This window comes from Bufo gargarizans, chromosome 3 (genome assembly GCF_014858855.1).
Source record: "Bufo gargarizans isolate SCDJY-AF-19 chromosome 3, ASM1485885v1, whole genome shotgun sequence".
Taxonomy (NCBI): domain Eukaryota; kingdom Metazoa; phylum Chordata; class Amphibia; order Anura; family Bufonidae; genus Bufo; species Bufo gargarizans.
In genome coordinates this window covers 294,068,345-294,082,137 of record NC_058082.1, presented here as the reverse complement: position 1 = coordinate 294,082,137, position 13,793 = coordinate 294,068,345, and the positions used below count along the sequence as shown (strand labels likewise).

Here is a 13,793-nt window from a genome sequence, read left to right as displayed (position 1 = left end):
CAGGCTGTAGTATATGTGTATATCTGTCACCAGGCTGTAGTATATGTGTATATCTGTCACCAGGCTGTAGTATATGTGTATATCTGTCACCAGGAGCGGTATATGTGTATACGTCAGACTGCACACTGTGTATCTGTGTGACCAGCCCTCTCTGCGCCTCACAATAGCTCTATTCTCTCAGGCTGTTCTCATGTAGCTGGAAGCGATTTCAGTTCAAGCCCAATGTTATGACAACGGGTCATGTTTACTGAGGGAGGAGCCTGTGCACAATGGGTTAATAAGACCCTGCCTAGTCTGACTGCACCGATTGCCCATACATATGTACATGGCATAGACATGGGCGCCGTCCTGTACACGTGATGATGGTCGTGACTACGTGTCCGCTGTCACCTTGTGACTAGTTCTGTGAGCGGGATACGTATGGAGCAGGGGCACCTGTCGCCCTCACGCTCGGGTGGATGAGAGAAACCTGAACACAGCGCCATGAGGGCGGAGGAGGCTCCATAGTCTGGCGCCCATATACCAGCAGCAGCAGACCGGGGCCTGCCGTCCCAGGCTCGGTGTCCCCGGTGTCCCAGGTGTGCCGGGCCCCGCCTCCGGGGCTGGAATGCGGAAGCCCTGGGAGGAGGAGCCCGCAGAGAGGCAGCGGGGAGACACAAGTCAGACAGCCCGGGACACTGGGGGCATCTGGAGCCCGTGCTGCTATTCCGCGGGGGATTACACCGCTGCCTCGGCACGTGGAGTACAGCAGACACCCAGAGGCTGCAGAAAGGAGCCGCCAGCATCTCAGGAGTGCACCAGATGAAGCAGCCTGGCAGCCCCGGTGGCACCATGCCCCCCACCTTCTGAGCCATGTCTGCCCAAACCGCCCTCATGCCAGATCGCGACCCCGCGCCCCCCGTCCCCGATCTGGGCGCTTTGGAGCCCAAGAAGAAAAAGCACAAACCTGGCACATTGCGACGGGCACTGACCTGGCTACGGGGGCGCAAGAAGAAAAAGTCAGAGGTCAAGCAGCCGGAGGGCAAAGGTAAGAGAATTAGATGGCAGGGTAGTGGGCACAGCCTTTATCCATATGCTTTGTACAATGCCCAGGTCGGTGGTACTATCCTGATATGTAGCCTGTGCCAAGCAAACCTGGGCAATGACTTGTCCTGTATGGACAGTGCTAGAAGTTCTTAGGCTGCAACTGCATCCTGTATAAGTGGTGGAGGTGCCAGGCCTCACTGCCATACCCATGAGAGAGTGCCAGGCCTCCCAGCAGTGTCTGTGCCCGCCTCATAGTATTTCTACATCTATATCATGTAAGCTCAGGGATGGCACTAATGCCAGTGCATGACTCCTGCTTGAACTTGGCGTCGGTTACATCACTACTTTCTTTACGAGTATATAAGTAACCAGTTGGCAGGAAAATGGCGGCGTCCAGCAGTTTTCTGTCAGTGACTTTGCAGATAAGTGTGAGTGATTGTGTAAGAATGCTTCATAACCATTACCTGGGCTAGGCACTGACTTCACACTTTACCCTAAAAATATACAGCATAGGGCACATACCGTATCTGTGTGCCAAGGCTACAGCCGCACACCTGTGAAGAAATGCCACCATGGGACTCCACCTTCTGTGATGACATTAGGGGTTTGGTGAAATAGTTGTATGTTTCAGCTTCTTTACGGCAAAAGCTGTCACAAATGACCAACATGTCATGCCAGGCATCGTGGGACATTGAAGGGTACAGACCCACAACACAAGTATTGGACTCCTTAAAGGGGATTTTTTTTGTCAGGTCCTTAAAGGGGTTGTGTCAGCAAATGGCATTTATCATGTAGAGAAAGTTAATACAAGGCACTTACTAATGTATTGTGATTGTCCCTATTGCCTCCTTTTCTGGTTTGATTCATTTTTCAATCGGATTATACACTGCTTGATTCCATGGCTACGGCCACCCTGCAATCCATCAGCAGTGGCCGTGCCTGCACACTATAGAGCAGGTATCCTCAAACTGCGGCCTTCCAGCTGTTGTAAAACTACAACTCCCACAATGCCCTGCTGTGGGCTGATACCTGTAGGCTATTCGGGCATGCTGGGAGTTGTAGTTTTGCAACAGCTGGAGGGCCGCAGTTTGAGGATGCCTGCTATAAAGAGAAGCACAAGCCTTTTGTGAGTTTTCATGGTCATGGCCACCTGAGAGGCCGGCCCTTTTTCCTATAGTGTGCAAGCACGACCACCACTGCTAGAGTGATGAAGGGTGGTCGTAACCATGGAAACAAGCAGTGTATAATGTGATGGAAAAATAAATCTAGCCAGTAAAGGAAGCAATATGGATAATAATACATTAGTAAGTGGCTTTTATTAACTTTCCCTACATGATAAATGCCATGTGCTGAAGTGACACAACCCCTTTAATGCATGCCACCAGTCATTTGAATGGGGTGACAGTCCTGTTTCTTCCAAAGGTTGATGATGTCACGGGTTCGCCATTGTGCAGCACTTTGTGTCACTAAGGAGATGTTGCTGCTGCTTACAACCATTGGCTGATCCGTTCATGGGACACTACGCTGCCACTGTCCCTTTCCCACTACTGGGGGTGTTTTATAGGTATACACAGTATATTTTTGAAAACCTGACTCCCCCTAAGGAGTGAAAGTGAGTACTGACAACTTGACAGTAAACCCATACGCCTTGCTAGGGTGCATATAACATATTATGATGATATTAAAGGCTCACGTTACTGAGAAGTGTAGGCCACCTAAGGCTATATAGGCCCACGTTCAGGCTTGTATGGCATTATATACAGGCGTCTAGGGTGGGTCATGACATGTTATGTGCATTCATACGACTGCGGGATATGCATTCTTCTTCAGAAAGCAGTACATTTCCAATACAAAGGCCATTTCCCGCCAAAAGGCAAACTCTCGAGCTGTCCTCTTCTGTCAAGTTGCGCTGGGAAAGGTGGATGAGACCAATATGGCTTCCATTTCAGATTCTTTAAGATGTCACCTAGCTTTCCTACACTTGTTGACAGCACGTGTGACTATGCCGAAATATATGGGCAGATTATGTATTACCACCTAGCTAGGCAGACTCGTCATTCACGACTATAGAGATTTTGTAGAAAATGCCTATGAGGACTGTTTTGGCGGCCATTGTGGTGGTCACCCATCTTTCCTAGTACCAGACCTCATTATAATAGGCTATAATTGCTTCCACATTGGTTTCCACCATATTTTTCTAGTCAGAGATGTAATGTTTAGTAGCCTGCCTGACTTGTGTGTGTGTGTGTGTATATATATGTATATATATATATATATATATATATATATATATATATATATATATATATATATATATATAATGCATGCTGCCCATTATGTGACTACCAGGATTACTCAGCGTCTGCTCACAGTCAGGTGGTCACAGAAGATTAATGGCCGTCATACACAACAGTTCTGTCATGAAACTGTCTTGTCAACACAGTGATGTAGCCTGAGGGTGCTAGCGACGGTGGAGAACATACCATGACATCCTGCTGCCTAGGATATGGCTCTGCGTCCCTGTCCTCACATACAAGTGGCACATATAAGCCATGTCCGTCCTGTAACACGGATGGGATTTTCCACAGATTCCCTCACACCACGCACAGCCGCTTTCCTTCCTGGATATGTCACACACCCATTTTCCCCAGAGCAGTGTTCCACATGCTGGGTGTATCTGAGTGAAATCACAGATCACGGCGCTGGGATATGTCAGCTGGAAGTTTTGTTTGCAGGAGTTGTTCCAGAAATCTTCATTTAACTGGATACAACATGTCTTTCATTTCCCATTGTGTGTACTGAGATTGTATAATTACAGTGCGACCTGCCAAATTGAGCACAATATGTTGGCTTGGGTGGGGTTAGCAACAGTCAGCATCTGCTCGGAGCTATTGTTGTCGTACATAGAGGACATGTGGGATTTTGAGGCACAATGTTTAACACACAAATATGTGCAGGCTCGGACTGGCCCACAGGGGTACAGGTGAATCCCCCGGTGGGGCCCCTGAGCAAGGTGCGCCCCTAGTCTCCCACCCCCTGCACAAGTGGCACATAACACAGTAGACTTACCGCACTACATACATATGTTAAATGTACAGCACCTCCACCAGCCTATGTTCATATAAAAAACTTGATAGATTATTAAAGAAACTCCAGTTTATTATAGACACAACCAGAGCTGAGATGACTTCTAGGTATAGAGGAAAGCTACCAGTGTCCTCTTTTCCCCAGGACCTACCTTCACAAAGTTGCTGTGGCGACCTCCATATTCAGTCATCTGGTAGCATCTTGCTGCTGTAGGAGCAGGTAATATTTGAAAGTATCCATACGGTGGGCCCCCAAAATAAATTTTACTGGTTGGGCCTAGGCACCCCATATGTGTGAAATCACTATATTGGTGCCTACTTTGTGCCAGTCTGCCTGTAGAGTTTGTTACGGTGAACATGCCATCGGTTGTGTGGAAAGTTATAGCCTAGAAATTATTGATCCAGCTAGTGATGTGGAATGTGCACAGAGTTCAATGAAAGCTGGCTTGGCTTAGTCAGGAACTAAACTGCAGCTCGTAACATGTTCTGCTAGTCCAAGCACATCCGAACTGCTACTAGAATGCTAAACCTCTTAGAAACACCATCTCTGTGAGAAGATCACTCCACTATCCAGACCAGAATTTTCAGTAACTTCCACCATATTTATATTATGCATGCTGACCATTATATTTGAGAAGACCACCACCTGAGAAGACTTTGTTTCAAAGCAAATTTAGGTGGTCATCTCAAATAGGTATCTCTTTAATATGTTTATACGTTCAGGAACATATCATTATGAATTCTTTCTCATCAAAGCCAACCATGTTCCCCTTGTCATATAACAGCTTGGCGAGAAGAAAATGATACATTTTAGGACTTTGTTTGTCAGTAATGGTCATTTTTGATGTACATTGTCTTGATAGCCTAGTTTAAAATATATGTCTCCCTTAGGAAACTTTTTTTTTTGCTATAATACATCTAAAATACAAATTTAGGGAATTGATAATGTCCTACAGTTTTGCATATACATCTCCTATGCAGACCTATGTATCACCATGGTTGCATTCTACACTCAAACCCTGGGTAGTCTGACTCTGCAGTGATAGTTCCTTCAAACCATTCCCAACTTCTGAAGGAATGGTTTCTACAAGACTATCTGCATGGGATACATGGGAGTAAACAAATGGTCACAAAAATGGATATGCCCTTTAAAGTTCAGCACCTAACAGATGCCCTTGCTCTTTTTGACTGGTACTACAGCCATTAGCCCCATCTAGAAATTATACGGCATTGTACACTATAGACTGGGACTGAATAAACCCAAACCGCCAGCCATCCAAACATCTAAATTTATAATGATGTCTACAGAGGTCTTGTTGACTTATTTCAAAAACTTTCCAAAGCCAAAGTGTTAAAATAAAAAAAAGATACTATACTCAACCCTGAAAGGCTTTTTCTGTGTGTTTTTGATATTGATGACTTACCCTCAGGATAGATCATCAATATCAGATCGGTTGAGGTCCGATACCGGCACCCCTCTGATCAACTGTTTAAAGAGGCCACAGCCCTTCAGTAAACTTGCCAAGCACAACACTGTCCATTGCATAGCTAGCTGCTGTCCTTGGTATTCACTTGGATAGATCTGAGCTGCACCTAGATCATGTGACTGATGAATGTGATGTCACTGGCCTAGGAAGAGGCCGCAGCAGTGACAATGTAGTTGTGACCACTGCAACCAGTCACTGGTCTCAGCGGTATAAAGCTCAAGACCTCTAGACCTCTAAGGCTAGTGATTGGCTGTAGCGGTCACATGCTGCATACAGCTGTCACTGCTGCCGCCTGTAAACACGGACTGGAGTTGAGGTCCAGAGCTGCAGCTCTGGAAATGGTGGGAATTAGGTGCTAAGTATATATTCAGATACCACTACTCGGAACCCTGCCTCCTGAAATCCCCACCACATTATTAGACTTCCCAGGAATTCCTTCCTATCTGTTGTCGCGATCAGCCATTGTGATGGGTCACACGCTGTACAAGGACATGTCCTTCTGACTCAGCTGTCTTTGTGGTTGGGAGAGGAAAACACAGTAGGCATAACCTTGTTAATTGTAACTACAGAGTGACGTAATAATGTTTGGACATCTGACATTGTTTACATGGCAGATTGTACCGTTCTCAACAAAAACCACAAGCATACCAGGTCTTATGGGACCCGATACCTGCATAGTAAACTTACTTGTCTTACCAGCATGTAGACCAACATCTTCATCCTCTTGGTTCTCTAGTTAATATTTAGGAGCACTGTCTTTGTAGTCATATATAAATGTGTAGGTTCGGGTCAACCATTGCTGAGTCCCCCATCATTCAAGAAAAAGGAACGGCGCATCTGCTTCTTCATTGGTGCATCTTTTAAAGGGGTTTTCTGGGATTTTTAACTGATGACCTATCCTCTGGATAGATCATCGCTATCTGATCGTTGAGGGTCCGATAACCAGGAACCCCTCTGATCAGCAGTTTGAGAAGGCAACCTCTGGCACTCCAGCTGTTGTGAAACTACAACTCCCAGCATGCATACTTGCTCTGCTCTTCTAAGAGCTCTAAGAAATTAATAGAGCATGCTGAGAATTGTAGTTTCACAGCAGCTGGAGTGCTGAAGGTTGCTGATCCCCGGCCCAGACTATGTGACGTCATGTTCATCAGTCACATGGCCTAGATGTAGCTCGGCCCCATTGAAGCTCTGTGCTTGGTGAGCCGCCGCAGTGCTACTGCAACCATCGGTGCCATCACAAACGGTATCTTGTCTCCCACCATTTAGATAGTGATGACCTATCCAGAGGATTGATCATCGGTAAAAAAAGTCTCGGAAAACCCCTTTAACATACACAATGTTGCAGTGTGGCCACTGATAGCAGCAAAGATTGCTAATATGTTCATTCATGCTCATTGTGCTCCGCTATTTTTGGAAGTCTCATAGCAGTGATTGGAGAGTGCATACCAACTCTACAATCACTTCACAGGTCCCCTACCGGAGATAGGAGTGGGTCACAGAGGACATTGATGGCATATCCTAGCAATATGCCATCTCTCTGAGATGGGAAAAAACTGTATTGTGGGTCAACTATTTAAAGGCTTCCTTAATAAGTGACCACCCATACTCCTTTTTTTTTTTTTTTTTTTTACGGCGGCCCAGTCAAAGCGCTACATGGGTCTCCCTGCTCTAACAGCCAGGACCGGCAGGAGTGCCGATCCGGGCTGTTTAACACTTGCCGCTGGCAATGGCGCCCGCCGTATGTAAAGTACTGACAGAGGGAGCGCACTCTCTCTGTCTCCAATCGGCACCCCGATGTGCCGATGTGTGTGAAGGCTGGCTGGGGTCTCGTGAAGGCCCCAGACCAGCCTTTAGTAATTTCCAGCAGGCTGTGCCTCGCTGGCGCAGCCTGCTGGTCATTGTCAGAATAGCACTGATATTAAAATGCAATGCACTATATGGATAATGCATTGCATTTTAAAATCAATCAGAATATTGTCTGTTATAGTCCCCTTGTGGAACTATTAAGTGGTAAAAAAAAACCACATTTATTCAATAAAAAAATCCCATTTAAAAAAATTACGCTTTTTTTTCATTGAAAATACACTTTTTTTCCATTGAAAATACGCTTTTCAATGAAAAAAATTGCTAAAAAAAATATCTCCCCCATATGTTTGGTATTGTCGTGTCTGTAACGACCTGGACTACATAAATATCACGTAAATTATCCCCTATAGTGAACGCTGTAAAAAAAATTAATAAAAAAACCCAGACAGATTTGCAAATTTATTCTTAGTTGCCACCGAAAAAAACATAATTACAAGCGATCAAAAATCACTATTTACTCCAAAATGCTACCACTAAAAAATACAAGTTGTCCCACAAAAATCAAGCCCTCACACAACTCCATAGAAAGAAAAATAAAAAAGTTATGGGTCTTGGGAAGCGGCAATGCAAAAACATATATTATTATTATTATTATTATTATTATTATTATTTTTAAGTAGTGAAACAAAAAAAAAGCTATATGTATTTGGTATCACTGTAATCATAGTGACCCAGAGAATAAAGATATTATGTTATTTATACTGAAAAATTAACGCCATAAAATGTATAACGTAAAAACACAGTGACAGTATTGCTGTTTTTCCCATCTCCCTCGCAGAAAGAGTTAATAAAAGTTAATCAGAAAGTTATGTGTACCCCAAAATGGCGCCATTAACCACCTCCGGACCGCCTAACGCAGATGTGCGGTCCGGAGGTGGCAGCCCTGCGCACAGTCACGCATATATGCGTCATCTCGCGAGACGCGAGATTTCCTGTGAACGCGCGCACACAGGCGCGCGCGCTCACACAGGCGCGCGCGCTCACAGGAACGGAAGGTAAGCGAGTGGATCTCCAGCCTGCCAGCGGCGATCGCTCGCTGGCAGGCTGGAGATCCGAATTTTTTAACCCCTAACAGGTATATTAGACGCTGTTTTCATAACAGCGTCTAATATACCTCCTACCTGGTCCTCTGGTGGTCCCTTTTGTTAGGATCGACCACCAGAGGACTCAGGTAGGTCAGTACAGTCGCACCAAACACCACACTACACTACACTACACCCCCCCCCCCGTCACTTATTAACCCCTTATAAACCCATGATCACCCCATATAAACTCCCTGATCACCCCCCTGTCATTGATCACCGCCCTGTCATTGATCACCCCCCTGTCAGGCTCCGTTCAGACGTCCGTATGAATTTTTACGGATCCACGGATACATGGATCGGATCCGCAAAACGCATACGGACGTCTAAATGGAGCCTTACAGGGGGGTGATCAATGACAGGCGGGTGATCACCCATATACACTCCCTGATCACCCCCCTGTCATTGATCACCCCCCTGTCATTGATCACCCCCCTGTAAGGCTCCATTCAGACGTCCGCATGATTTTTACGGATCCATGGATACATGGATCGAATCCGCAAAACACATGCGGACGTCTGAATGGAGCCTTACAGGGGGTGATCAATGACAGGCGGGTGATCACCCATATACACTCCCTGATCACCCCCCTGTCATTGATCACCCCCCTGTAAGGCTCCATTCAGACGTCCGCATGTGTTTTGTGGATCCGATCCATGTATCCATGGATCCGGAAAAAATCATGCGGATGTCTGAATGGAGCCTTACAGGGGGGGTGATCAGTGACAGGGGGGTGATCACCATGATCACCCCCTGTCATTGATAACCCCCCTGTAAGGCTCCATTCAGACGTCCGCATGTGTTTTGTGGATCCGATCCATGTATCCATGGATCCGTAAAAAATCATGCGGATGTCTGAATGGAGCCTTACAGGGGGGGTGATCAGTGACAGGGGGGTGATCACCCTGATCACCCCCTGTCATTGATAACCCCCCTGTAAGGCTCCATTCAGACGTCCGCATGTGTTTTGTGGATCCGATCCATGTATCCATGGATCCGTAAAAAATCATGCGGATGTCTGAATGGAGCCTTACAGGGGGGGTGATCAGTGACAGGGGGGAGATCACCCTGATCACCCCCTGTCATTGATAACCCCCCTGTAAGGCTCCATTCAGACGTCCGCATGTGTTTTGCGGATCCGATCCATGGATCCGTAAAAATTATACGGACGTCTGAATGGAGCCTTACCAGGGGGGTGATCAATGACAGGGGGGTGATCCGGGAGTCTATATGGGTGATCACCCCCCCCTGTCATTGATCACCCCCCCTGTAAGGCTCCATTCAGACATTTTTTTTGGCATAAGTTAGCGGAAATTTTTAGTTTGTTTTTGTTTTTGTTTTTTCTTACTAAGTCTCATATTCTACTAACTTGTGTCAAAAAATAAAATCTCACATGAACTCACCATACCCCTCACGGAATCCAAATGCGTAAACATTTTTAGACATTTATATTCCAGACTTCTTCTCACGCTTTAGGGCCCCTAAAAAGCCAGGGCAGTATAAATACCCCACATGTGACCCCATTTCGGAAAGAAGACACCCCAAGGTATTCGCTGAGGGGCATATTGAGTCCATGAAAGATTGAAATTTTTGTCCTAAGTTAGCGGAAAGTGAGACTTTGTGAGAAAAAAACCAAAAAAAATCAATTTCCGCTAACTTATGCAAAAAATAAAAAGTTTCTAGGAACTCGCCAGGCCCCTCATTGAATACCTTGGGGTGTCTTCTTTCCAAAGTGGGGTCACATGTGGGGTATTTATTAAAGTGTGAGAAGAAGTCTGGGATCCAAATGTCTAAAAATGCCCTCCTAAAAGGAATTTGGGCCCCTTTGCGCATCTAGGCTGCAAAAAAGTGTCACACATCTGGTATCGCCGTACTCAGGAGAAGTTGGGGAATGTGTTTTGGGGTGTCATTTTACATATACCCATGCTGGGTGAGAAAAATATCTTGGTCAAATGCCAACTTTGTATAAAAAAAATAGGAAAAGTTGTCTTTTGCCAAGATATTTCTCTCACCCAGCATGGTTATATGTAAAATGGCACCCCAAAACACATTCCCCAACTTCTCCTGAGTACGGCAATACCAGATGTGTGACACTTTTTTGCAGCCAAGGTGGGCAAAGGGGCACATATTCCAAAGTGCACCTTTCGGATTTCACCGGCCATTTTTTACAGATTTTGATTGCAAGGTACTTCTCACACATTTGGGCCCCTAAATTGCCAGGGCAGTATAACTACGCCACAAGTGACCCCATTTTGGAAAGAAGACACCCCAAGGTATTCCGTGAGGGGCATGGCGAGTTCCTAGAATTTTTTATTTTTTGTCGCTAGTTAGTGGAATATGAGACTTTGTAAGAAAAAAAATAAATAATAAAATCATCATCATTTTCCGCTAACTTGTGACAAAAAATAAAAAGTTCTATGAACTCACTATGCCCATCAGCGAATACCTTAGGGTGTCTACTTTCCGAAATGGGGTCATTTGTGGGGGATTTCTACTGTTTGGGCATTGTAGAACCTCAGGAATCATGACAGGTGCTCAGAAAGTCAGAGCTGTTTCAAAAAGCGGAAATTCACATTTTTGTACCATAGTTTGTAAATGCTATAACTTTTACCCAAACCATTTTTTTTATCAAAGACATGTAGAACAATAAATTTGGCGAAAAATTTATATATGGATGTCGTTTTTTTTGCAAAATTTTACAGCTGATATTGAAAAATGTCATTTTTTTGCAAAAAAATCGTTACATTTTGATTAATAACAAAAAAAGTAAAAATGTCAGCAGCAATAAAATACCACCAAATGAAAGCTCCATTAGTGAGAAGAAAAGGAGGTAAAATTCATTTGGGTGGTAAGTTGCATGACCGAGCGATAAATGGTGAAAGGAGTGTAGTGCCGAAGTGTAAAAAGTGCTCTGGTCATGAAGGGGGTTTCACCTAGCGGGGCTGAAGTGGTTAAAAACTACAATTTGTCCTGCAAAAAACAAGCCCTCATAAAGCTATATAGACGGAAAAATAAAAAAGTTATAGCTCTTGGAACTCGACGATGAAAAAAGGAAGAAAAATGCTTGGTCAGTAAGGCCCAAAACAGGCCGGTCACTAAGGCATTAAAGGGGTGTTCTGGGAGTTTTATACAGATGACTTAGGTCATCAGTATCTGAACGGTGGGGGTCTTACACCTGGGACCCCCGCCGATCAGCTGTTTGAGAAGGCAGCTTTCCCTAGGCCAGTGATGACACGTTCATGTGGCCTAGGGGCAGCAATAGGGCTGAGGTGCAATACCAAACACAGCCCCTATACAATGTACGGCGCTGTGCTTGGTGAGCTGTGAGAAGCACCGCTGCCTTCTCAAAACAGCTGATTGACGGGGGTCCCAGTTTTCGGATCCCCATTGGTAAAAAAAAATCATGGAAAACCCTTTCAAGGATGCTATTCTGGACTATCTCAAGATTAATAGCCTTATAACACAATATGACAATCACTGTATAAGGAATCGGGCCGGTCAAACTACATTCACACCTTCGGTTTGCAGTGTTTTTGTATCTGGCCGGTTCTCCACTTGCCTACCGGAATGCGTACAGATCTCCACCGGACCCCATTATATTACTGGAGTTGGCAGACATTCCGTCCGCACCCGGCAGCACCGGAATTCAAACCGGAGGTGTGAAAGTAGCCTAATCTGATCAACTTCCAGATAGGACTAGGATAATGTTGTGGTCATTGTGTATCTGGACTTTTCAAAGAAATGTGTAACTATGCCGCATAAAAAGTTGGTACATAAAAAATAAATGCTGGGACTGTGGAGAATATTTGTACATGGTTTGGTGATAGAAAACAAGGTAGTTATTAATAACACAGCCTTAGATTGGATCACAGTCACCAGTGGGGTGCCGCAGAGTACTGTGAGTACTATACCCTCCTCTTTTCAGTATGTTAATGACCTTGTAGAATGCTTACATAGTAATTATAATATTTCAGATCAAAGTAAGGCTTCATGCACCTGACCGTATCCGTTTTGCGATTCTCAAATTGCGGATCTGCAAAACGGGGATACTGGTCGTGTGCCGTCCACATTTTCTTGTCCTGCACATCCCACCCTATGTTAAAAATACCTATTCTTGTCTGCAAAACGGACAAGAATAGTACATGTTCCATCTTTTTCAGGGATGGTGGAACAGACATACGGATGCGGACAGCACACGTTCTTCTGTCCGACCTTTTTTTTTTCGGCGCCCGTTTAAAAAAATGGGTCAACATCAATCTGCAAAACATGCGGATTGGATGCGGACAAAAAGTATGGTTGTGTGCATGAGGCCAATCAGCACAGAGGAGGATGATATAACATGGAAGAGAGATTTTGGGAAGCTGGAGGGTTGGGGCGAGGAAATGGCAAATGAACTTCAATGTGGATAAATGTAAGGTACAAAGTGTACAATTATAATAGCGGTTGATATTCACCAGCACTGCCAGTTCTCATCACCCAAACAATCCAGATCTCCCAGTCTCCAGGGTGCTCAGCAATAAAATAGCAGATAAATAGTAACAGCAGCGGAAAAATGTACCCCTGCGCTCACCAGTCCATAAAATATATTTCCTCTATTTATTCATCAGCATAGCAAGGTGGATACAAAACTGTGGACTATAGACTGTTTCACTTCCTGGTCCCTGGAGTTCCTCCACAGTACACCTGTTCTTATTAAAAGTGGGAGGGTAACTCCCATCCTCCACAATTAAAAACAACAAACAGGGGTATCAAACATAAGAACTTGGAAAGTATATTATTATTCCTTGTACCATACTGACCAATAATCTCTTCATAAAAAGCACTTAAAGGGAACCTGCCACTATGAAAATGCTATATAAGTTACAGGCGGCATGTTATAGAGCAGGAAGAGATGAGCAGATTGATGTATAGTTTTGTGGTAAAAGATTCAGTATAACTTGTAATTTATACATTAAAATTCCTGCTCATCTGGGCTTTGAAGTCCAGGAGGCGGTCCTATCAGTGATTGACAGGTATCTCTGTGTACACAGTCATAGAGGGAAGGCTAGAAGCAGAATTTACATCAATAAAATAAAAGTTTCACTGAGTCTTTTTCTATAAAACTATATATTAATCTGCTCAGCTCCTCCTGCTCTGTAACCTGATGTCTGCAGCTCAGACGTGACAGCTTCCCTTTAAATTATTACGTTCATTCAAACCCAGTAGTCTCAGGGCCTCACATCTATTGGTCCAAATAGCCTCTTTGA

At 44.7% G+C, this 13,793-nt stretch overlaps 1 protein-coding gene across 1 annotated transcript in view; it reads left to right on the top strand.

The window, feature by feature from the left end:
- The first annotated feature begins 318 nt into the window (after positions 1–318).
- The window catches only part of KIAA1522 (KIAA1522 ortholog), a 66,968-nt gene continuing 53,493 nt past the window's right edge, over positions 319–13,793 (top strand). The window contains exon 1 of the mRNA XM_044286472.1: positions 319–1,027. Within this exon, the coding sequence (XP_044142407.1) occupies positions 853–1,027 (175 nt within the window). The 5' untranslated portion in view covers positions 319–852. The remainder of the gene's footprint in view (positions 1,028–13,793) is intronic.